General features: G+C 38.6%; 1 protein-coding gene across 1 annotated transcript in view; it reads right to left on the reverse strand.

Annotated features, from left to right (window-relative positions):
- The window catches only part of LOC144085612 (low-density lipoprotein receptor-related protein 8-like), a 39,064-nt gene that overhangs the window by 5,850 nt on the left and 10,110 nt on the right, over positions 1–23,104 (reverse strand). The window contains exons 3-12 of the mRNA XM_077615074.1: positions 21,492–21,614; positions 13,067–13,192; positions 10,302–10,682; positions 8,918–9,040; positions 8,716–8,838; positions 5,974–6,093; positions 5,601–5,726; positions 2,565–2,736; positions 1,117–1,344; positions 118–236 (exon numbers count right to left, since the gene is read on the reverse strand). Coding sequence (XP_077471200.1) covers positions 118–236; positions 1,117–1,344; positions 2,565–2,736; positions 5,601–5,726; positions 5,974–6,093; positions 8,716–8,838; positions 8,918–9,040; positions 10,302–10,682; positions 13,067–13,192; positions 21,492–21,614 — 1,641 coding nt within the window. The remainder of the gene's footprint in view (positions 1–117; positions 237–1,116; positions 1,345–2,564; positions 2,737–5,600; positions 5,727–5,973; positions 6,094–8,715; positions 8,839–8,917; positions 9,041–10,301; positions 10,683–13,066; positions 13,193–21,491; positions 21,615–23,104) is intronic.

Below are 23,104 nucleotides of genomic sequence, written 5' to 3' on the forward strand. Positions count from 1 at the left end.
ACCAAATGTCTGCATTGAAACGGTCCATCGTATGTTAAAGCCTTAGAACTCAAATTGTCATTTTGAATCACATTTCAGTTCCCTCTGTGGCTTGATAAACAGCTGTTTTGCTCTCACCCAGGGTGATGCCATTGGGCCATTCAATGTTATCAGCCACCAGCACCTGCCGGTCCACTCCATTCATCCCGGCCTTCTCTATCTTGGCTCTCGTGCCCCAGTCGGACCAGTACATGAAACTGGATGGAACAAAGAAAGTTAGTAGTAGCATGATGTATAAACATAAACAAAAATGGGTTTGATTTTTATATTTTTCTTATTCTGCTATGAATTTGATTTTTTTTTAGTTTTATTTACAACTGTTTTGAGATGTATCAAATTTAACATAGTATATATCTGAAATGCAAAGGACTAATTAAAAAAAATCTACTTTATTAAAGCTCACATTTTGTTGTTTGCTTATAATGCCATCCTCAGGAGCTGTACAAATATATTGGCCTTCTGTAATTGTGATAATCAAATTTCTGCATAGTAAGCCGTGGGAATTAAAGGTCTATATCTTCAGCAACATCAACATCTTTTCTTAATTCCTTTCCATTTGAAGAAGATAATCTGCCTGTGAGTGCTATTTTTATGTTATTTTCCCTATTCAATTATTCACTGGAAAATTGACTTGCTACTCCTCCTGGTTTACTTACACACACAGCAATGTTAAGAATTATGTAGATATCAATCAACAATCCACTGCGACACCATACAGTGATAAAAAAAGTCTATTTTACTGCACTAATACATATTTTTGCAAACACAATCAGTCTTCAGGTGTCACATTGAGTATTCTGTGCTTCTCTTCCTCCAGGAGTATGAATTATTTGCTCTGTGTTGAAAATCCATATAGGATTTTAGCCTGAACTCCAAGCCTTTTATATATATATATATGTATATGAATATCAAACCTATTGGTTAGAGTTATTTAAATTACATCAATACATCACAAATAAATCCAACGGATCACTAGTCTCCCTGATTTAGTTACTATGCAATATCATACAACAGGATGAGTGCCTTTTGTCCCCGCATACTTATTATTATTTGGTATGAACACAGCCTACACCTCACCCATGATGGGGATCCAGCGCTATGGCTCTTGGCTCACTCAGATCTGTGTTGATGAGAGTACGCCGTCTGGTGCCATCCACTGAAGCCACGGAGACTGATTTATCCCCAGAATCGGTCCAGTACAAGTTGTGTTGAAGCCAGTCCAGAGCAAGACCTGCCGGGCTTTGCAGCGACGATTCCACCAGTTGCACTTGTTGAGATGGATCATTAGCCTCGTGGATGAAAGCACTGCCGGATGGGGTACATTGTAAGCGAGTCAAAATAACAAACCTATGATTCTTTTTGCCACTGTAGGCCTTTAAAACCACCAAAAAATAAGGCATGTAGTTTGAAAAAAAATAGGACAGGATTTGGTCATTTCTTGGACAAGCGTGCACTTAGGGAAGAGGATGCGGTGGATATTGGAGTGAAAACTAGCGACTTATTCACATCTAAAGAGACAGAAAATCGTTTGCATTTACAATTTGTAAACTGCCACCGAGTGGGAATCGATCCCACACTGGCTGCACCCAAGTCAGGTGAATGTACCACCACACTATTGGGTGGCTACAAACATGTCAATAAATATAAAATTTAAAAAAGAGATTAAGGGTCTGTTTAACACATAATATAGAGTATAAAGAACAAAAGACTGCGAGAAGATGAACCCATCCGTAATACGTCAATACATTGGGATCCAATCTCGGACAAAAAGTACATAAATGCTTAACACAGTTAACATTGTAACTTAGAGACAAGCTCTCATATGGAGACAATAGTTTTTTTAACCAACATTATTTGGTGGGATAAATCTGATTAGTGTCATTTTTGAATTGATACCATCTGAGAGGTATCATTCTCACAATTATTTGAGCATTGGAATTTTAGTGATCCATCACATCAATGTGTTTCTAATGAAAAAAAATGATAAGGCTTGTTTTTTCTGCTATCGGAGGACAACAAGTACAATATAACTGCAATGAAAGAAACTGAATTTATTACTAATCTAATGTAATGTCAAATGTATAACAAACATTTACTCAATCTCTGAACCTTTCATTTATCCTACATTGTGTCACAAGGACCCCTAAACCTTGAGCTTCCATCTGAGCAGGTTCATGCAGGGTTTAAAAGTCCTTGCCGGATGGACCACTTATCAAAATAGACAAGGCCTCGCCAAGGGGGTTGGAAGGGCTTCTCGCAAAGGATGTCACCATGACAAAGGTGTGAGGTGAAGGCTGGACACACGTGCTCCCAAACAGCAATTTCCCATTTATATTCCCACGAGCGCTACGATTTTCTATATAAATGCTGTTCCAATTGGAATTCACTCCAGGGAGGAAGTTAATTTAGGAGAGCGACGAGAGGTCAAATAAAAATGGGAGACCACAGCCAAGATTTGCCCAATTACATTTTTAGATGAAAGGTTAACACCTCACTGGATCATACAATTTGCGTTATAGTCATACCTGTAGATTTTCCGATGAAAGCGGTCACACCAGAAGACTCGGTTATTCGCCACGTCAAGGTCAAGAGCCACAGTGTTTTTCTGGGTTGAAACCACTTGGCTATAGTCCCTCTTCGCCAAGTCGATTCGTCGGATCTCATGTCGGTTAGTGAACAGGAGGTAAGGGCTTTTTCCTTCAAAGAAAAAATATTTTTTTTAGCATTTTGTCATTTTAAAATGTTAAATGTGAGGACCAAAACGATTGTTCAAAGTATGTGTTGTTTTTCAGGTCTTTTTCATATAGTTTACAGGCTACGTTTACATGCAGACAATCTTTTAGGCAAGGTTGTTGTTTGTTATTTTCGATATTAGGATTTATGACACAAATAGAATTATTTCTGTATTTTGGGAACCGTGCAAACTCGTAATTTTTTTGTCAAAAGACATAATGCTGTAGTTTTTCAAAACCAGTGGGAGGTCAAGAATTTTGCCTTGTTTTTTTTAATTACTTTTATTACCACTTTCGCTATTAAAAAAATAAAGTAGCATGATTTTCAAAATACCAAATATGAGCATAGGCATATTTTTTACGGTTTCACATGGCCTTGCCTGGTTACTTCCAAAAACCCAATTATGATTGGATTATTTATATTATATATTTTCTGATGATGCTTGTTTAGATAAAGAGAAAGTTGGGATTTTTATGTCAGAATTATGCAGAAGCTTTATTATGTCATTAGCCCATAGCCATTCGCAGCAATTGCCTTTACCCAAGTGTGTCCTTGTTGCAATTTGGGAGTAGTCTAGTCTATTTTTAGACATCTAGTTTGGGATGAAGTCACCCGGCTTGCATTTTAATATGGCCCTCAATTGAACAAGATCTTGTGGCATACTAATCATGTTATTTTGTATTCTATCCAACCAGAAAAAAAGCCAAATGTTTTGCCTGAACAGAATGGTTTAAAGCAACTGGATACAACCTCTCCACTGACCCATGCTTTTAGCACACCATGCAATAATAGGATGGCGGCTGGCCAGAGGCAGACATGAGATTTTTGTTTTTAATGACTCACTTGCCCTCGTTTTCTTTCAGACATTCAATGTCAACGACAAGTTGTATCACGCGCACAAATGTTTCTACTACTCCTGCAAGATACTGCTGCATGATGGGAGCACTTAAAAAAGTGTCAATTTTGATGACAGCTATATGATCCACCGCTGGTTAGAAGGGCCCCCACAGCAGACCCCCTCGAAACAGTGTGGTCCTGCTGCATCTTGACACACAACCAGTTATTCAGGTGTCCCTAAGCTTTCGCAAATTGAAAACCCACTGGTAGTAACACAGAGACAATAGATGGAGTTTAAAAATATACAAGCGTAGAAACAGAAGACTGCGATATAAGAATTTAGACAAGTGCGATTGGAGGAAAGAAGTCCAGTTAATTAAATCTAGCCAATTAAGTCATTGACTTGAAATATTTGAAACATGTCCCGATCTTATACTTAGTTTTGGCATCGTTACGGATATTTTTGGAGTATCAGAGAGTATTTAGGTTTGGTCACAAGATCCGACGTGTTTTCGGCACCATCGTGATTTCTCTTTAAAAACTAAAGGTAGTAAAATAGCCTCGTGTAGTATTTGTAAACAGGGAATTTCTTGAGGATGTGACTGCAGAGACAACTTTAACACAAAAATAAATGATTTGTCATCTGCTGGTAGCAATATTCTTAATGGTCTAAAAATATCGTTGTATTGGTGTAAGAGAAAACTGGATCAGATCGGAATAAAAGAAAGAATTGGGGAAAAAAATAATCAGCATAAGGGCATCCCTTCTGTCAAGAGCAGCTAAAGAGTTATGAAACATTTGAAGAGACGCGTGTAAAGAGAATCTGGCATGTTTTAAAATCCCTACTAATTGCCCTAGAGATTGCTCATGGCATAACACATGAGTTGGCCTTTTAGCGTTTCATTTTATTCAGCACAAATTTAGCAAACTAACTGGAGGCCAAATTAAATGAAATATGATTAGCAGTGACCATGGCTCAGCAAGTATTCCCTGAAGAGTTGGACTGAATCATAATGAAACATGACTTTTTCTACTCAAAGACCTGCTTAGATGATTTTTTTAAATCTGCGACCTGGCTCCGCCAGCGATTGTGTAAATGATTTTTGTACATGCCATTTACAAGAATCTGAGAAGACTGCTTGTTGAAATGTGGGTTTTACACTGTGGAACAATATAATTAGACCAGCTATGTGATTTTGGGGGAAATATCCCAAGCTTGTAAAATGAGGCGACAGAGACTGAATATCCATTTTGGAAGCAAATTATTTTAGACCTGGACATCCGGTCTTCATCGCAAGTAACAAAGGCATATCTTGATTTTCATGTTCCCGTTCTGATTAAAATGGTACAAACTGAGTATAATATCATCATGGTAAACATGTTTGATCAGATTTTCCCTTCTCTTAATATATACTTACACATCATGGTTAATCAGAGATAATGATAAAATATTCTATAGTAGATCAGCCATCACATTTTAGTTATACACAAATTAATGAATCACATTGCATGTCCTAAAATAACTTATTGTAAAACTCAAACACAGCACAAAATTATTTTTTGCAGGCAGACTAGCCAGTTTTCATGGATTCATTTTCCGTAGGCTCACAAGGGTCTCAGGGGGGTGCTGGAGCCTATCCCAGCCAACTACAGGTACAGGCAGGCAACACCCTAAATTGGTGGGCAGCCAATCCCAGGGCAAGAATTGTCAGTTTGGCAGACGCATTTGTGAAAGCAATTAAATTTCCACGGTTTTGCATATGTATACGGAATTTATCACTTATGAAATAATTGCTAGTTTATGCTTCAAATTGGATATTTGAACCTGAATGCCATTTCCTCCTGCAATTGTTTTACCTGTTCCTCTCTATGGATTTGGGAAGCAAACCATGTGATGTGTCAGGTTACAAATGAGCCTCATCTATAAAAACTGTGGAAATACTCTAACGTCACATGACCAACACTCTCTCGATTAATGGCTTAAGACTTACCCTCTGCCTTGCAGGTCTTGGTGACAGGATCCATCTCATACCCTTCATGGCATTCACACTTAAAATCTCCCTTGTAGTTGATGCAAATTTGGCTGCAGGCGTCTGGGTTCTCACATTCATCAATGTCTAAAGGGAGATGAGGAAAGAGATGTTATCAATCAGTTGCGGGAGAGTCAGGCAGACACAAAGTGATTTATTCATCCCCAACAACAGCAGCAGATGAGTACATAACTAAAGTTAAGTGATGTATTTCAGAAAGACAACAGCTATAATGGGTTATGATCGGATGTTGAGTTTGGTAGGAGGTTGATTCCATGTCAACTACTCCATTCTTCTGATCTAAAACATGTGTTGTATCGGTGTGCAGAAATACCTCCACAAGTCTTCTTGTCCAGAAGCTGGTAGCCGACAGGGCACTGACACTCAAAACCAATTGGTCGATCCATGCAGATGTGAGAGCAGCCACCATTGTTTATCGTACATTCATTAAGCCCTGCAAAATCAATGCATGTAGTCAATCAGGATCAAGATATGGTTAATGGATTCATATAAAAGAAGTGCCAGCCTCACTTGATACGGGTGTTTGATGTATGGCAAAGATACAGGTACAAGAGGAATCTCAGCCTCAAAGAATTTCATCTCCGGTTGTTTGGCGCTCACTATTTCTATCTCTTTTATCAGATCCAGATCAAGTTCTTTCAAAAAAATCAAGGAGACTCATAATCACTTGTCGGCTCATGCGCTGATGAATGCAGGCTCTGAGCAGACATCCTGAGATGCCAGTTATCCAGCGAAAGTCTCATATTGAAAAAGTGAAAATGGAGAAACAGTAAGAGAATTGATGTTTTCTCACTGACTCATTTAATACAGAGTTCTTTCCTTGAAAGTTAACCAATTAGGTTAATCCTTTCTTGAGAGACACTGGGACTCAATCTTACTACAGTGATGCCTTGAGACAAGTAAAATAGGGAATTCCCAACATGGCCGTCAAAGACACATTGATATCATCACCTATTAATCAGAGAAAAAGTGTTCTCCAAATCTAACCAAGGAGAGCTATTTTATATATTCCTTAGCATTTCTAGTTGAGTAATGGTGTCCCATGCTGTCATTCTTATTTTACAGTATTCTTTTATTTCTCTCTTTTAGATTAAAGTGAATTTAACCTTTTAAAAACAAGCAAATTGTTGCCCATCATAGTGAAACTAGAACGAATGTAGAGGATACAAAAAAATTAAATCCCTCCAATTTCTGTATGTATACAGCAGCCAGGTTTGCATTTAGGCCATGCCCAAACAAATGTGCACAGCTGCACAATGAACGACTGACAACTGCACAGGGGTGATAAAAGAGAGAATGGATTAAACTACTAAAGAAACAACACGCTAAAAAAAAAAGAGACATGAATATTTAATATTGCCAACAGCCTTCTTACTTAATTTATTTGCCAGGGCCCTTTATTTGTTACCTCCTCAGTGTCTCAATGAGAGTAGGGCTTCATTCAGTACATAAGAGGGGAGTTAATGTATGTACTATAGAGACCTTGTTCTGCTGTTACAATTTAAAAGGGTTTCGTGACATCGTTCAACAGTTTTGGCGCAAAGTGCCGCTTTAATGGGAATCAAGCTCTCTTTGTTAGGTCTCCTTTGTGTTTTGTTTTGGCAGCATTCAATTACAAGACACAAATGAGACAAATTTAAATAGAATGCAGTTTTGGACAAGATCCCACTTTAAACTGTAGCAACAATAATACATGTTTTAGGAATACCGCCAATATTGTAAAAAAAATCTCTTAAAGTGAAAGAAATAGTACAAGTGTATGTTTCTGCAAGTTAGAGGACATGCTGCGAATACTGCAAATAAAAATCCATTCATTTTCCGTAACGTTTATCCTCAAAAGGGTATCGGGGGTGCTGGAGCTTATCCCAGCCAACTATAGGCACCAGACAGCACAACAATCTAATTGAAATCTGTTGTGATTTAAAAAAAAATCCTACCTGATTAGCCCGTTTTACTTCCTACGCTATAAAAAATGCAATCAAACAACAGCTAATATTAAATTACTACCAAAATAATTGGCTGAGGAACAGCACACAAGACGACACGTCAAAAATATGACATTTCATTAATTATTACTCCTTGTAACAGGTTGCAGGTTGGAGAGCACCACATTGATTTAGCGGCCACTTTTAGCAAGGGAGGTGAGGTTCACTTTTCTATTCTAACGGGCCAAAATCCTCTCCAATTCTGGGTTTCATCATGAAACTATAACTAGTAGCCATTTTGGGAGAGTTTCTCCCAGTGACTGCTTGAATTGAGTGCAGTTTTACTGGTCGACTGTTGCGCCAAGTAATGAGACTGCATTGAATATGCCACTATTCCTAAGGAGCTTGCTTTTTTATAGTAGAGAAAAATACATTACATCTATTCTCCCTTGTGTAAGTCGGATACTGTAAATGCAGACTATTTGTGAATGTGTTTAGTGTGTAATTATAGTATGTGTGCTTTTGCGCGCAGTTGGGAGAACATCTTGCAAATGAATGGTTGAGAGAACAGCGGGATGAGGTAAGTGTGTGTGCACACTGATAAACACACAAAAATGCGGAATTGAAGGACGAAGGGAGGAAATACAAGGTCGCATTAAGATAAAATTACCAGTTTTGTTCCATGATTGGCACACCATTTGGTGTTTTTAAGAGATGATGTCGACTAAAGACAGCAAAGAGGATGTAGAACACTGAGATAACACACACCACACAAGACATTTCCCTTTTGTTTGAAAGTAATTAGAACAAGCAGACTTTTGTTGTGATCAGTGAGGCTTCTTCGAGTCAGCCTCTGAAGTCTTTGCGGTAAGACGAGCGAGGTAACTGTGTTCGCTGAGCCAGATCAAAACAAGATGGTGATAATAATGTGCTTGAACCTATTTACAATTACTAAACGTATTGTGTAAATTATTCCCCATTCTTTGAAATGTTTGCTCATTTCAAAAAGGGTGGTTGATCTTTCAATTTGTTAAAATACCCTTATCCAAGAACTACTTTTTACTGTCAAACATTTCATTCACAAAAGTCATCATGTAGAACCAAACTGTGCAAAGAAAGCTTCGTCTTACCACACTCTTTCTTTGGCTCGTCTGATCTGTCCTTGCAGTCTTTGATCGAGTCGCACACTTTGGAACTATCAATACACTCCCCATTTTTGCAAAGGAACTTCAGGGGGGCTTCGCATTTTGTGGCTACAACATAGAAGGAAAACATACTCTAATAGCCATGTGTAGATAAGAAGAGAGAGGGAGAAAAGAAAATAGAGCCCACCATTGACGCAACCGGATTCATCGCTGTGATCGGGGCAGTCGTTGACCTTATTGCACTGCTTGGTGCCGTGGATGCAAGAACCATCACCGCACTGGAACTCATCAGGACGGCAGGTCAGCAGGGCTGTGCACACAACACACAAAGTATTTTCAATCTTTCAAGATGAACAAAACAACATGGGGTCATGTTCAAAGCAAGGCTATTGTGTATGTATTTTGTTCACTGATGTTTCCCAACCACTGTAACGTGGCACACTGCTATGACGTGAAAGATAGTCATGTCTGCCACAGAAAATTATATGACAAGTCATAGATTGTAATATTCCTAGAGAAAAATCTGAATATCATGAGGTTTAAGAGGAAATATGATGATAATTAGTGTAAAATGACAAATTTAAAATTGCAATCAATGAGATTAAAGTCTTTTTGTGGTTTATTTTTTTACATTGCATGACAGGTTCTTTGGTTTTATGAGCTTCAACTTTTGGCGACATCAGCTAATATTAGGAGATTGAAGTAATATTCAGAAAAAAAAGTCTTAAAGTTATGGGATTAAAATCGTCATACTAATTTTTACATGACGTGAAATGGAAGATTTTGGGGATGGTAGACTTCAACTTTTGGTGATGCAAGACTAGTGTGAAAACATAAATATTGAACGTGTGAATGAATTTAGTTTGTTAATTTAGAAGAAGTTTTAAATGTTAGGATTTTCAGGTGGTGATGTACCTTGACATTTTTAATTTAATGCAAAGTGTCGTCTTTTAAGACCAACAAAGTAGACTTGGAAAAAATGTGGGGGGAAAACATGGAAAGTATTACAAACACAACGCTTTATGTTTTTGGTTCCCTTTGTAAAGATCTCAGCCAAAGTCTGTGGTGCAGATCAAAACACATCAAAGATGTACAAAAGTCACAACCCTGAAGCATAAAGGTCATTTTTCCCCCACATCAATCAGGTGTATTCTCTCATCGTCTTTTCTCAGCAACGAGTTTCTTTTTCCATCATCTGAGATGTTATTTATCACATTTTCTCCACTTCAGGCAACCTAGCTCTGTCCAACATACTGTTTGTCTGAACAAATCCAGTGTGAAGATTGGGGCTTTGCGAGAAAAAAAGATAGCCATTACAGTTATATCTGGCAAAGGACGAGGAGAGCCTTCGAGCTCACCGTGGTTGAGAGTGAAGTTCAGATAGTCTCACATGTCATTTAACAATGTGTGATGTCCACATCAAGCCCTTCAGAATGCTTTTCTATAGTGGTCATGCATACGTGTATTTTTTTAGTAGTCTTCAGTCACAAGGATGGATAATCAGGTAGGGTCATCAATATCTAATTGTGTAGTAAGTTGATGATTACTACAAAATGGGGAAAGAAACTTACGGCAATCGGATTCATCCGACTTGTCTTTGCAGTCTGGATCGCCGTCACATTTCCAGCCTAGGCGCACACACTCCCCGTTGGAACAGCGAAACTCCTCAGCGGTGCAGTTAGCCCTGCTGATCGCCAGGAGGACGCCATCGCATCGTTCGGGCCCCTCGTCCGAACCGTCCACGCAGTCGGGATCGCCATCGCAGCTCCACATGAGGGGCACGCACTGGGAATTGTTACAGCGGAGATGATTTGGCCCGCAGGTGAGAGGCGAAGAGCACTTGAGCTCATCGCTGCCGTCTCCGCAATCGTCGTCGCCGTCGCAAACGTGGATCGCAGCCACGCATATGCGGTTGGCACACATGAACTCGCCAGTGGGGCAGGCCTTGGCATCTGGTGGACCAAAAGGAAACAATTAGGCTGAGTCGAGGACTCAAAGCTTGATTCATTAACCTCCTAAACTCTTGCAAGGCATTCAATTTAATTTTTTCTTTGATATTTATGCTAATTGGGACTTGCTCAGTGTAAAAACAAAGAATTATCATTTTACATGATGTCGTCTCTAAGAAAATTGATCATAAGTGGACGCCAGGCCCTTGGAGTCCAAAATTTAACATTGTAGTCTTTGCCAACCAAAAATGTGATGTGGACGCCAAGTCATGGGCGGTTAACATCATAAGTGGAATGGTCACATTATTTAAAGCATGTTCCTCAGACCTGCTTCAGAAAAAAGAAGAAAACAAACTACAACGTTTTGGGACGTGGTTTGAAGTGCCACATTAGAGGTGCCGTCATATTTTGACATACAATGTGAAAGAAACAGCCATGACTTCATTTTTTTAGTTTAAACAACTGTATTATGTTTTTTCCCCAATGGTATGGCAGCCAAATTATAATATCAAGTAATCAATCGGAGTAATAATAATTTCTGGAGTGTTCAACCGAGGACTGTTCCATTTGCTACTTCACCCATATCCAGCCATTATACAGTATATCTACTTCTACATCCCCTTTACTGTATCCTGGCCTAATACACCCACCAGGAAAGACAATTTTAGCTTTAATTGGCATAAAAATCTAACTCAACAGACAAAAACCCAAACTGTTCCTTAGTGTTGTCAAACTACATCATTACTGGCTGAGACAAAACAGTACAGCATACAGCAATAGCATGGTGGTGTGATACATGTAGAGAAGAAATAACATTTTCTGTCAGTTCAGCTGGGTCACAGCAGCCCTCGTGGGAAATAACTCAGCAGGTGACCTTTAATCTGAATCCTCACACATCTTTGAGGAAAACTTTGCTGATGATGGCGTGATGGAAGTCATAGTGACTCTTTAAAGTGTTATTGTGTGGCCTTTATTTTTCTCATTTCTCTTGAGGGATTAAACAAAGACTTTTGCACTGCTGGTCCAGTTGGGGTTTGGGAGTAATTTCTTTGCAGCAGCCAAAATCAAACAAAAAAAAGTGCAAAAACTTACTCTGAGCCTGTAGGATTAGGATTACACATGGGAAAGGCACTAAAATTAAATTTAAGAGTGAGTCGTCATGGAAATTCATGAAATTAAATTAGGTGCATTTGCCCCCAGGCGAGTATTAGTTATTCAAACTTTCAACATCAAGCCAAAGGGTAAATTTGAGATGATCAAAACGAGCAGCCTAACAAGTGACCTCACCTTGCAGCAAAACAATTAGTAAGTCAACACATCATTTTAAATTCAAACGCATAGCATTTGGAAGCCAATGTATGGACTGAGAACTCCAACCATTTCCAGTTCTCCTTTCTCAGCTCACTTCATGACTGTAACTGTGAATCATGTGATAACCTCAGCCTCTAGCAATAATAATACACTGCAGCATTTTTGACAACTCCCCATAACAGCCTATTTCCAAATATGCGAATGGGTGAGTGACAGAATTGCAAAGTGAAAGAGAAGCTGTAATATGAAGACTGATATCCCAAGAGAAATAAATGATTTACTACATCCCTGTATTCAAATTGGCTATAGTAGCAGCAAAAGCTATTGACCTAATAATACTTAATACTCAAGTCTATTTGTTCTTTTAGCACATGTGATGTCAAATTCCAGATTTTAGCCTGGAATTAATTGAAGTACAAAGCTCCGATCATTTATGACACTGTTTAAATGTGTTGGGTCTGTTTGACAAAGTATTGTATTCTATTGTAATGTGGATGCCCACACACCCAAACATTCCACTTTACAAAGCAAATACCTGCATCATTTAGGATAATTAAATTTTTCCCCCCATGCTGTAATCCATAAGCGTATTTTCCTGCCACATGGCATTTGGCAGGATCTTCAAAGTATAAACACGACACCCCCAACAGCCTCAATCGCGGTCTTTCTCTTGACTGGAAGAGGGAAGCGGGACAGGATGATTTTTCACGGTGCCTTCGAAGTAGGCCAAGGAGGGCCCCTGCAGGGTGTTGTGGGGGGAGGAGCGGGGTAATGACAGAAGCATCTTATTGGCTGGTTAGGCAGCAGTGTCATGTGTAACAGACTCCAGGTTGGAAGTGTAATGACACAAGACCTCAAACCTCAGCATCAAGCCCACAGCATTTTACAGCACTTATTAAAAATGTGTCTTGAAGGACCACCAAGGTCACATGATATTCTGTGAACTACTACAGAATGTTCCTTAGTCATCAGGTTTTGAGGGGATTTTATAAAGTTTATAAATCTGATAATGCTACAATGAGAGCAGGAAGCCTTTACAAGATTTTGGGATATGCAATAAAAAGTGACAGACTCACCAGATGCGCAGTCCTCCTCATCCGCACCATTCTCGCAATCCCTCTCACCGTCACATCTCCATGACAATGAGACACACTTATTAGATCCCCCACAGTCGAATTTCTCAGGTGGGCAAGTCTGCTTCCCTGTGGGCAATAGATGAAAGCGATAAAATGATTACAGCAGTGATTTGAGTTGTTGTTTTTTTCATGAAAACAAGATAGGAAAGACTAAAGGGCACACCCGATTGGCTAGCCAATATGGTTCAGGATGTCCCCGGCCTGGTGCCCGTAGTTAGCTGGGATTGGCTCCAGCACCCCCTTGACCCTTGTGAAAATAAGCGGTTCCAAAACGAATAAATAAAGGGCACGCCAAGAATGGCCATTAAGTTTGAAGCATAATGAAAACAAAATTGGTGTTATTGAGTAGGTAGTTCACAGTTGGCTTTAAATCAAAAGGACAACTAGGCAGCCTCCTCCTTTCCCTGCCAATCTGTTGTAGTTGGCAGCGGGTGGGCATGATCCAGATTACACTGCTTATTATGAAGCATGTTGTTAATTATAGATCTTTGCTTACAGCGCACCTTTAAGCTGCAATGCTTGGCCTAAAAGCCACACTGAAAATTGGAAGATTTGAAACAATTGTTAAATCTCACAAACCTTTATGCATTTGTTCACTTTTCTTTTTATCAGTTGATATGCGTTCACAAAGGCTGTATTCCTGACTAAAAGTAGCTCTATAATAAATTGATGAAGTGATGCCATGTTGCAGGTAAGAAGTATTGTGGAGAATTAGACAAGACGGGGGACCAGACATGGGGAAACTATTCACAGGGATCTTTGCAGAGTGCAGGCTGCCATTTGGAATTTTTTTATCATCATAAATCAACATTTATATATTATTCAGGAACATTTAAAATGTACATGTTTTTACTGGGTGGCCCGGTGGAAAAATGGTTAGTGTCAGCCTCCCAGTTCTTGGATCAAGGCTTCAATCCCAAGTTTGTTTCAAACATCCTGCGTGGAGTTCACATGTTCTCCCGGGGCTTGCATGGGTTTTCTCTGGGTATTCCAGTTTCCTCCCACATTCCAAAAACATGCAGCATAGGCTGGATGAACACTAAATTGCTCCCTTAGGTATGAGTGTGAGAGTGAATGGTTTTCTGGGTCCTGGTGTCCTGCAATTGGCTTGTCACCAATTTAAGGTGTGCCCCACTTTGTGCCTGCTTATAGTTGCTTGGGATAGGCAATTGCATTTCTGTTTTTTATCGAAATACTGTAAACGCAATCATAATTTCATCTGTTTTGAAGTTTAACATGGTTATTGTGGTCCTTGTAAATTTTGCTACCGATTTTGGGGAACCTGATATGCAAATTACATTGGTAATCAGTGTCAGATAGGCCACGAATATCGAACAATCCTTTTCATAGTTTGCTTAGTGCTGTAGGCCTAAAATTTGACAGCAGTGAGATTGGCATGGCTGGCATGCGTGGCAGCTGGTGCCTGGGGAGAGTAAGTGAGAATGGCTGACGCAGATGGACCTCAGCACCACCCACAAAAATAATAAATAAAAGAGACTGGCCACTGCAGTGCCACCAGGTTTCTAAATGGGTCAGTATTCTTGTGTTGTGAATTTTACAATGTAAATGGGAAATAATGCTTGAAACCTAAATTTGGAACTCTTGTTCAATAAAAATCAATGTGAAATATTGCAATAATTCCTGAAGTGTCAATTTTAATTGGCCCCTTTCACTGCATTATTTCATGAATACACTGGTCTAATATAGGAATGAATGTCAGCTTCATCTTTCTTGAAGCTGTGTGTCTTCCTACAGCTGGTTTAAAAATAGAACATTTCCAAAAAAAGAACATCATACACAATACATCAACAGTCAAAACGAGGGTGGCAATGTGATAGCCTCGGGCTTTGTTGCTTCGGGACCTTAACAAGTCACTGTGATAATGGAGGCATTAACTTCTCATGACAGTCTAACTTTCTCTCATAGTCCAACCTAGTTAATTGGGTCACAACATGCATTGGTTAAGTTTTTCTAATTCCAATCACTGATGATCATTCATGCATGTACCCCACCTCTCACGTCAGTTTTTTTCTGTGACTTTAAAAAGCATAACCAGTATAGAAAACATCAAGTATATACAATCTTAGTCTGTTGGTTTTTACTATCACTCAATAAATAAATTGCATTCACCCATACAAGTTGTTTTCTTAATCCTATTAGGTAATGACATTAAAAGTAACCATTGAACTAAGTTAAACTCAAAAGGTTGACTACAGAATGGGGCAATGTCTGCACTGTTGAAGGTCAAGTGGGAAAAAAAAATGCAATCAAGACACCAGCCAAAACAAAGGAACGACCAAACAATCAAAGTGACTGATTATAAGGAGCAACATCTAGAAAGAAAGACAGGTATACCGACAATGGGGGACAAAAGAGAATTTCTGCTGCTGTCTAAATGAATCCAACTCATGTTCAATCCAACACAGGCTGACAGAGAACAACAAAATGAGGCAAGAGGAGGACACAAAGATGCTTTTAGTTCAAAAGGGGAATTTTTGTAAGCATATTAAAAGCAAGAAGAAAACTGAAACAACCAGCTCCTGGATCTTTCACAGTCTTTATCATCTTGCAGAATCAAAGACAACCATAGCAAATGGAAAGAGATAAAGGAGGAAGAGCCAGCAAACAGTGCATGGAGCAGAATTTGAATTCATCAAGTGAGCAACCCACCTTGTTCTTTAGCTGATGACTCTTTAATAAAATGTGAATTCCCTTCCACCCAAGCACAGAAATCCAACCTTGCAATGACAAAGAAGCAGAAGCCCAACCCTCTAAGACACAGGTATTGATTTAGTCATGGTATAAAGACATATCTAATGGTTTTTTTTTTCTTGGGGAAAAAGGCCATTTAATAAAAGAAAACTACCCAAGAGACAAACAGGCTGCGCTGTGAACAACAAGGATTCATCACCACTGCAAAGACTTGTTTTGTTTGAGATCCATCACTATGACCGGGGGGCACATCTACACACAGTGCTCTAATAGGTTCACTTGTCTGTTTGGAATACATTCCCTGATCAAAAATGCAGTCGGCATTTCATCAGGTAAACCTGCACAATCTAGAACCAAATGGTAGAAAAATTATCCAGCTTCCAACAGTTTAGGGAGACGTTAAAAAAATACTACTGTGTGGTTGCAGAGGACACTGGAGAGAAATGTATCAAAGATCGCAGCCTTTGTAAAAACTCGCAGGACATTTGAGGCGGATTCCTCAGCCCACGCCTCCACGATCCATTACCACCAAAACTCTCCAAAAAGCCTCACGTTTGGAAACACTTTAGTCTCACTATGCATCAGATGTATACTTGATCTCAAAACCTGTTCATCATACCGGTCCTTGGTAAGAATAGAATTGAGGACCATTGCTTGTGAAAATTGTGCCACTAAATTATATATTTGCCTTGTCTAAACATTGCAAGTCAGGGCCATTTATTTATTCATGTTGCACTTTTTTTACCTACCAAGTGTATTGAGAACACAAAGCTGAAATGTTACACTTTTGTTCCCAACATAATACCCATTGTGTTAACACACTAGAGTATATATATACACGTTACTGTTTGTGTATTGTTATGAACTTTACCAAAGGATTGATGAATTACAGTTCTTACAAACAGGTGTAAACACTGTTTGAAAGAAGGCAAGGAGTCCCACATTCACCCACATGAACCTTACCCAGGGATTTCCCCACCCCCACGAAGAAGAATACCACTAAAGACCAAATAATGCACTTCATGACATTGAAAATCTATGCAATAATGGCAAAACTTAAGAGCAAACTAACTTTCACTTCTCCAAAGAGCTGACAAACAAGTTAAATGCAAACATTCTAAATTGCTGATGCCTAAAGGTGACAGCAAATAGTTTTGACAAAAAAAATACAAAAGAGAGTAGACAAATGGTGTGAAGACAAAAGGAAGACGGGATCAGAAAGCAAAGTAAAGACCTTTCTTAAATACTGATTTTCCAACATAGCATAAATATTTCATTTTTATATATTTTCCGGTCATTTTTAACAAGGCCAAATGGCATGTTTGCCTTGTATTTGTCAATATCATACTTATTTATACCTGAGATTTGGCATACACTGCAATTAAAGTGGTAGAAAATGGATTCATTGCTTGAAGGATAAAATTCTTTTGACCAACAAAAAAACACCCAATGTTTGTTGGTGGGCTTCCAAAATACCGATCTGACAACTGAGCAAGCAGTCTGTCTGATTTCTTGCATTTCTTTGCCTGACACAGTTTGTGTGAGACAGTTAAAGGAAACTGTGATACATTAGGGGGAGGGGAAAAAAAAATCGACATGTCTTGGCAAAAAACTACCGTGAGTAAGACATCTCTGCTTCATTAAACTGGATTGGAGCATCTGGGTTCTTTTTTTGCATTATAAATGTGCTGCCAAAGGACCTGCATGTTTCACATAACAGTTATGTGAAACGACAAGATGGGAAACTCTTGTTGTGGAGCTAGAAATGGACTAGTCAGTTATATCTAGAGCACCAGAATGCGTCTCTACTTTTCTAACAACTTGCATCTTTATAGTGTCACATCCACTTGAGTATTAAATCCTCCAGTATAAAAATAAAAAGAAAAGTTCCCAGGGTTTGTGAATTCCAGGCATCAGTAAAAGCACTTATTCCAGGGTTATATCTTGATTTTTAAAAAAGGAGGAAACACCTCTCATTCCAATGAATTCATTGATGTATGACACATTAGGTGATGATCAAAATATATAGCCTAATCAAAATATGAATGAAATGTTTTCAATACTACAAAATTACTGATAGTACGACCCCGATAATTAATAAAATCCCATAGCTATTTAAACTCTATGTGTGCTCTAATATTCAAAATCTAAAGCAATGGAAAATGGTTAGGTTTTTGTTTGAGAGACAATGAATAAGAAATCCAAGTATAGTCATATTTAAAAATAATAATAATGTGTGATATTGGAAAAGCAATATGAAACAGTAGTGCATAAAGTCAATATGATTAATTTTTAAAGAGTAAATATACTGGAATATCAGTATACTGTTGCTGTTGTCGTCGTTTTACCAGCATATTCCATAAATCATATTTTCTTTGTCGGTACAGATGTTTTTACAAGGATTAGCTACCCAAATGCCAGACTTAATCCTAGTGGAGCATTTCAACATTCTAGACTTAAAATAGCAGGATGTTTTTGTTTGTTTCTTGTTTAATGGCTTGAAATGGCAGAAACAATGAGCCTCACAATCCGACTAAACATTATCCTGTTTCTTTCTGCAGGAAAGTGTGTTTTACCAGTGTTGAGTGTATTTTTTAGAGAAACTGAGGTCATTGAGAGTATAGAAATGTCACAACTTTGCTAAGAGGTTGCATGAAGTGGCTGCACATCTGGCTACAGTGGCCCACTTTGCCCTTGATTGCATATTAATCTAATCCAAAAATTCAGAGCCTGGGCTCTTCCCGTGTTTCTCATTCACTTTTCATGGCTCACGAGTAACTCACTCGGAGATGGATTCTTAATGTGGCAGTGTAACTCTACTCCAGCGTATAATTGGGAATCCACTCAGTGAGCCAGAATGATTATAGCACAGATGTCTCACTCCAAAATGCCTCGGCGGTGTGCGTATGTGCACGTGAACCCGAACAACATGCGAATTAAGGGGCAAACTGACTACCACTGTCCAAATTCCATAATTCCATCTCCAGCTTCATTAATACAAGAGCTGAACGTGTAACGGGAATGCAGAGATAGATGTAATTAGCCCATGTGAAACACCACCAAGTCACTGGTCTGTCTGATTTGCATAATGGCATACATGATTCTCCACTAAGTAATAAAGATTCGATGCAGTCAGCATGGAAATCCAGCCTTCATTCTCATGTAATAGAGTATGACAAGCTCTGCTTTAGTAGCTTTTAATTGATGAATGTGGGGTAGGGTGACTTCTCATTTAAGACCAAATCACTGCACTCAGTGTTACGCAATAGGATGACGCAAAGTGACTATTTTGTGCCAGAAAATTGTTTTTTGAAGACCAATGCTATATACAAACACTGGCCAACAACAGGAACATGAGACTTGAATATCTAAAAGAGCGTGGGTATTTGAAACTAAGAATCTTACAAGCCAGTTTAACATTTTTTTTAATGGGGAATCTACAACATGTTGCTTACGCAACTTTCAAAATGAGATTTTGTTGTGTTGCTATTTTGGAAGCGTGTCCACTGACAGAGACTGATGGGTAATTTAGCTGTGAAATGAAGTTAATGGGGTAGATGGCTCATTAAAAAGCTCCCTGCACATTTGTGTCATCCTTCCTTGAATCTTTCCATCCTTCCCTTTTCTGTGCAGTTTCATTATTGAATAGTCTCAGTTCAGTTGAGAGAAACAATTTGAAATCATTACAATTTAATGGAACAAATGTTTCAAGTCCTAAATGTACCAGACACCTGAAGGTTCTATGAAATATACTACAGCAAGTGACTGTAAAATGATAGCAGGCTACAAATGCATACCCTGGTGCATATTTTGAGGGGGCAGAAGGAGTACGGATTGGTAAAAATGCTGTCATTTTTTATTAACAAATTTGTTTTCTGCATGTGAAATTACAGTAGGAGTCATTTTCTTTTTTTGACATGGTTATCATTTCATAGCACTATTTTGTTTTGCAATATTGGGAAAGTCCATGACAGAACATTAAGAAAAAAACTATTTACTTTTTTGGGTTGGTCAAAAGTTGACATTTTAATGTGCGAAATCATGTGAATAAAGTGCAGAGTGAATATAATTTACATATAAAGAGCTTTTTTGATAGGCTGGATATCTGTCTCCTTATTGTGCAGTCAGGCGATCTGAATCACTTCTTCTTTTATCTTTAATTGGATTCCAAAGCCAAACACGTTTCCCATCAGAGGTCGCTTGATTTCTTCCTAGTTTGCGCTCAACTTTCTTAGGGACACCGCTTCCTGTATAATTCATCCATCCAAACATCACACAAAGTGACAACAAAAAAAGATTCAAAAATAGACATGACGCAACATTTTAATTTGACTTTCAAAGTCAAACTGTCACTGGATAGGTCCAAATTTAGGAAATCCCAATTCATATCACCACCAAAATGATACCTGTAATTTCTATGACGATATAATGCACAGCACTACTATGCAGTGAGGTATAAACAATATTTGACATATTACTTTAACATTTGCCAAGATGCACTAAAAGTCTTCACCAGTCTATCAAATGTTCTGGCAAAAGTCCCAGTCATGTTTTATTAAAAAATAAAAGTCACATACTTTCAGTCAAGGCCAGAGATAGTGAGAGTGCTCTGAGAAATATATTAAAGCAATGCACTTCCAGCAGCTTATAACCTCACTTATTTCAACGGGTTCCTTTTCAGATTTATTTGAAGCTATTTTTAAAGCTACTACGTAGTTTATGTTATTAGCTTCGGTGGATTAAAATCAAGAAATCTGACAACAGATTCATCATGCTGAAAAAAAATCTTGTTATGAATGGAAAAATACATTTGTTGCACACCGTTTTATGTCTAGTTTTTTTATATGAAGCAAAACAGTCCTATTGGAAATAATACAAATGAATTGAGCATAGTTGGAGAGCCAGATATACTTCCTCGACTAGATGTGACCAAATTTAACTCAAACGAAACAGTAAGTGATTTAAGCTTCTAAATTGAGCCACCTCACCCCACCAGTGATTATATGTCAGCGAGCATAACTGACTGACAGCCAGAATTCTGCCTCTCCCAGTGCTGCAGGTAATCACTGCCTTTTCTACATTCGCCATAAGTGTGTTTTCAAGTGTGTGGGCGAGTGGAAGCTGGCAAGGCGGTCAAACTGCCACGTGAACCCAGAAGACAAGGGAAATTAGCCAGGTTCTCACTTGGCGAGATAAATGAAGGCTTTTCTGCATAAGTTCAACACCTGACAACATTTGAAAATGCGACATTTGAAATGTCAAAATAATTAGCTCAACCCAAACGGACAGCCGAACTGTCTGTCACATGCTTTGGCTTAAAAACAAAGTATATACTTTCAAAGAAATAAAAAGGGAAATTGAATTTGTTCACTTAATAAGGTGTCCAATTAGAACCAAATGCCTCACTAAGAGATGCTAGAAAAAAACCTGATTTCTGACAGCTTTTCAAGCAAAATATACAAAGAACTTTGCATTGTAAAACATACATCTGAACATCCATTGTCCTCATAATTGTGTCCAATGAACAGTTAGAAGTAAAAAATAAAGAATAACAGTCCAAATCCTCTGCTGTAAAGCAAAACGTGAAGCATTTTAATAAAGTGAAAGTGTCTTTTACGTGTGGCCTTGTGAGATGCTGAAACTTTTCACTTACTGCAAGTCTCCTCGGCCTCGTCAGAACCATCGGGACATTCAGGTTCACCATCACAGCGCCACCGACCTGGCACACACTGTCCAATCAGACAGGCAAACTCCGCAGGGGCGCATGTTTTCCTTGCTGTTTAGAAAGAGGATGAAAAGAGGAGACAGAGTTAAAAGTTGTTCAAGGTAGGCTACGGTTATTCATCCTCCAGGCTTAATCACTGTATTAAAACTGGTGCCATTATCTCCTCCAACCCCAACCATGAAGCGGTCATTCACTAATTAACATTCATGTTATCTTAGTGTATAAACAAGCAGTCTATTGTTTTTCTTTAATGATACTGCACTAAACAGTTTAAGATCATGGATGTTTAAGTCTTATCTGTCCATTACAAACTGCTTGTTGTAGAGTAAAAGGCTCTGAGCTGAACTCCCATTGTGGAATCAGAACCTCCATACAATATTGGATAGGGTTGGATAACTTTATTCATCCCGTATTCGGGAAATTTCATTGTGACAGTAGCAAGAGGAAAGGCATAGTTATAAGTTAGACAGTACAGTCGCAAAGGCCGCAGAACAACAAAGCTAAAGCACAAAGTACAAAGCAACTCAAAGTAAATGGGATCATTAAGAATCACCAAATCAAATCATTAAGACAGAAAAGCAGCAAAAACACAAAACGAGCAAGAGTGGACGGAGCTACCGCCACCGGCTGCCACTTGAACGGCGCCATCTTGGTTGCGGTAGCAAAAACGGATACAGAATCAAAAGATGTTGTAAAGTTGGACAAAAAAATGGAACCACACACAAGACTGCCACAAGATGGAGAACTTCTGCAGACTGACCGAGGTATATATCATGTAGTATCTTTACCAAGTTCACTCTTGTCTTTTACAGTGATTTTTTTTACGTTTGCCATCACAATAATTGACACTCAATAATCAACTTGGCTACTGCACATGTCACAAAAAGCTTGGCATTTTGAGCTACACCTGATATGTGTTCTCTGCAAGTCTCCAGCGGACCCTCCTTATCATGTTTCTCCTTATCCAGTCCAAGCAAGCCAGCTACTGATCTGACTCAAGGTCTACAGGGGGCACGCATCACTTGGCAATAATTACCCAGACTATGACATGCCATCTGCTTAGAGTGATTTCTGTTTGAATTAGTACTGATTTAAATACATAGGGGATGCTCGGGAGGGGGGACAGGCTAAAGGATGATGTTACACAAGATTGAGAGGATAGATGTAGAGCTGATTTATTTTGCTTTTTTAAAAGGGGGTGTAATAATGTAGAGAAGGATTGTGGCAGATTGTTAAAATGTTTTATGGAGACCAAATGCAAAGGGTAAACCTAAATAGAATTTGGCAATATAAGTGTCAGAGGCAGGAAAAGCACTTACAGGACATCAATCCTTATGACATGTCATGAATATACGGTTTGCACAATGGTATTGTCTATTTGTTTTTTTGTCATTTTGATGGCAAAACCGTACGACAAGTATACAGTGGTATATTTACTTACTGAATTAATTTATTCCAGAAGTTGTTTTGTAAACTTACTTTAGTAGAGAAATATTTCACATTGACTTGGCATAATTCAAACCACAATCTTTAATATTCCC

The sequence above is a fragment of the Stigmatopora argus genome, chromosome 12 (genome assembly GCF_051989625.1).
Source record: "Stigmatopora argus isolate UIUO_Sarg chromosome 12, RoL_Sarg_1.0, whole genome shotgun sequence".
Classification (NCBI taxonomy): domain Eukaryota; kingdom Metazoa; phylum Chordata; class Actinopteri; order Syngnathiformes; family Syngnathidae; genus Stigmatopora; species Stigmatopora argus.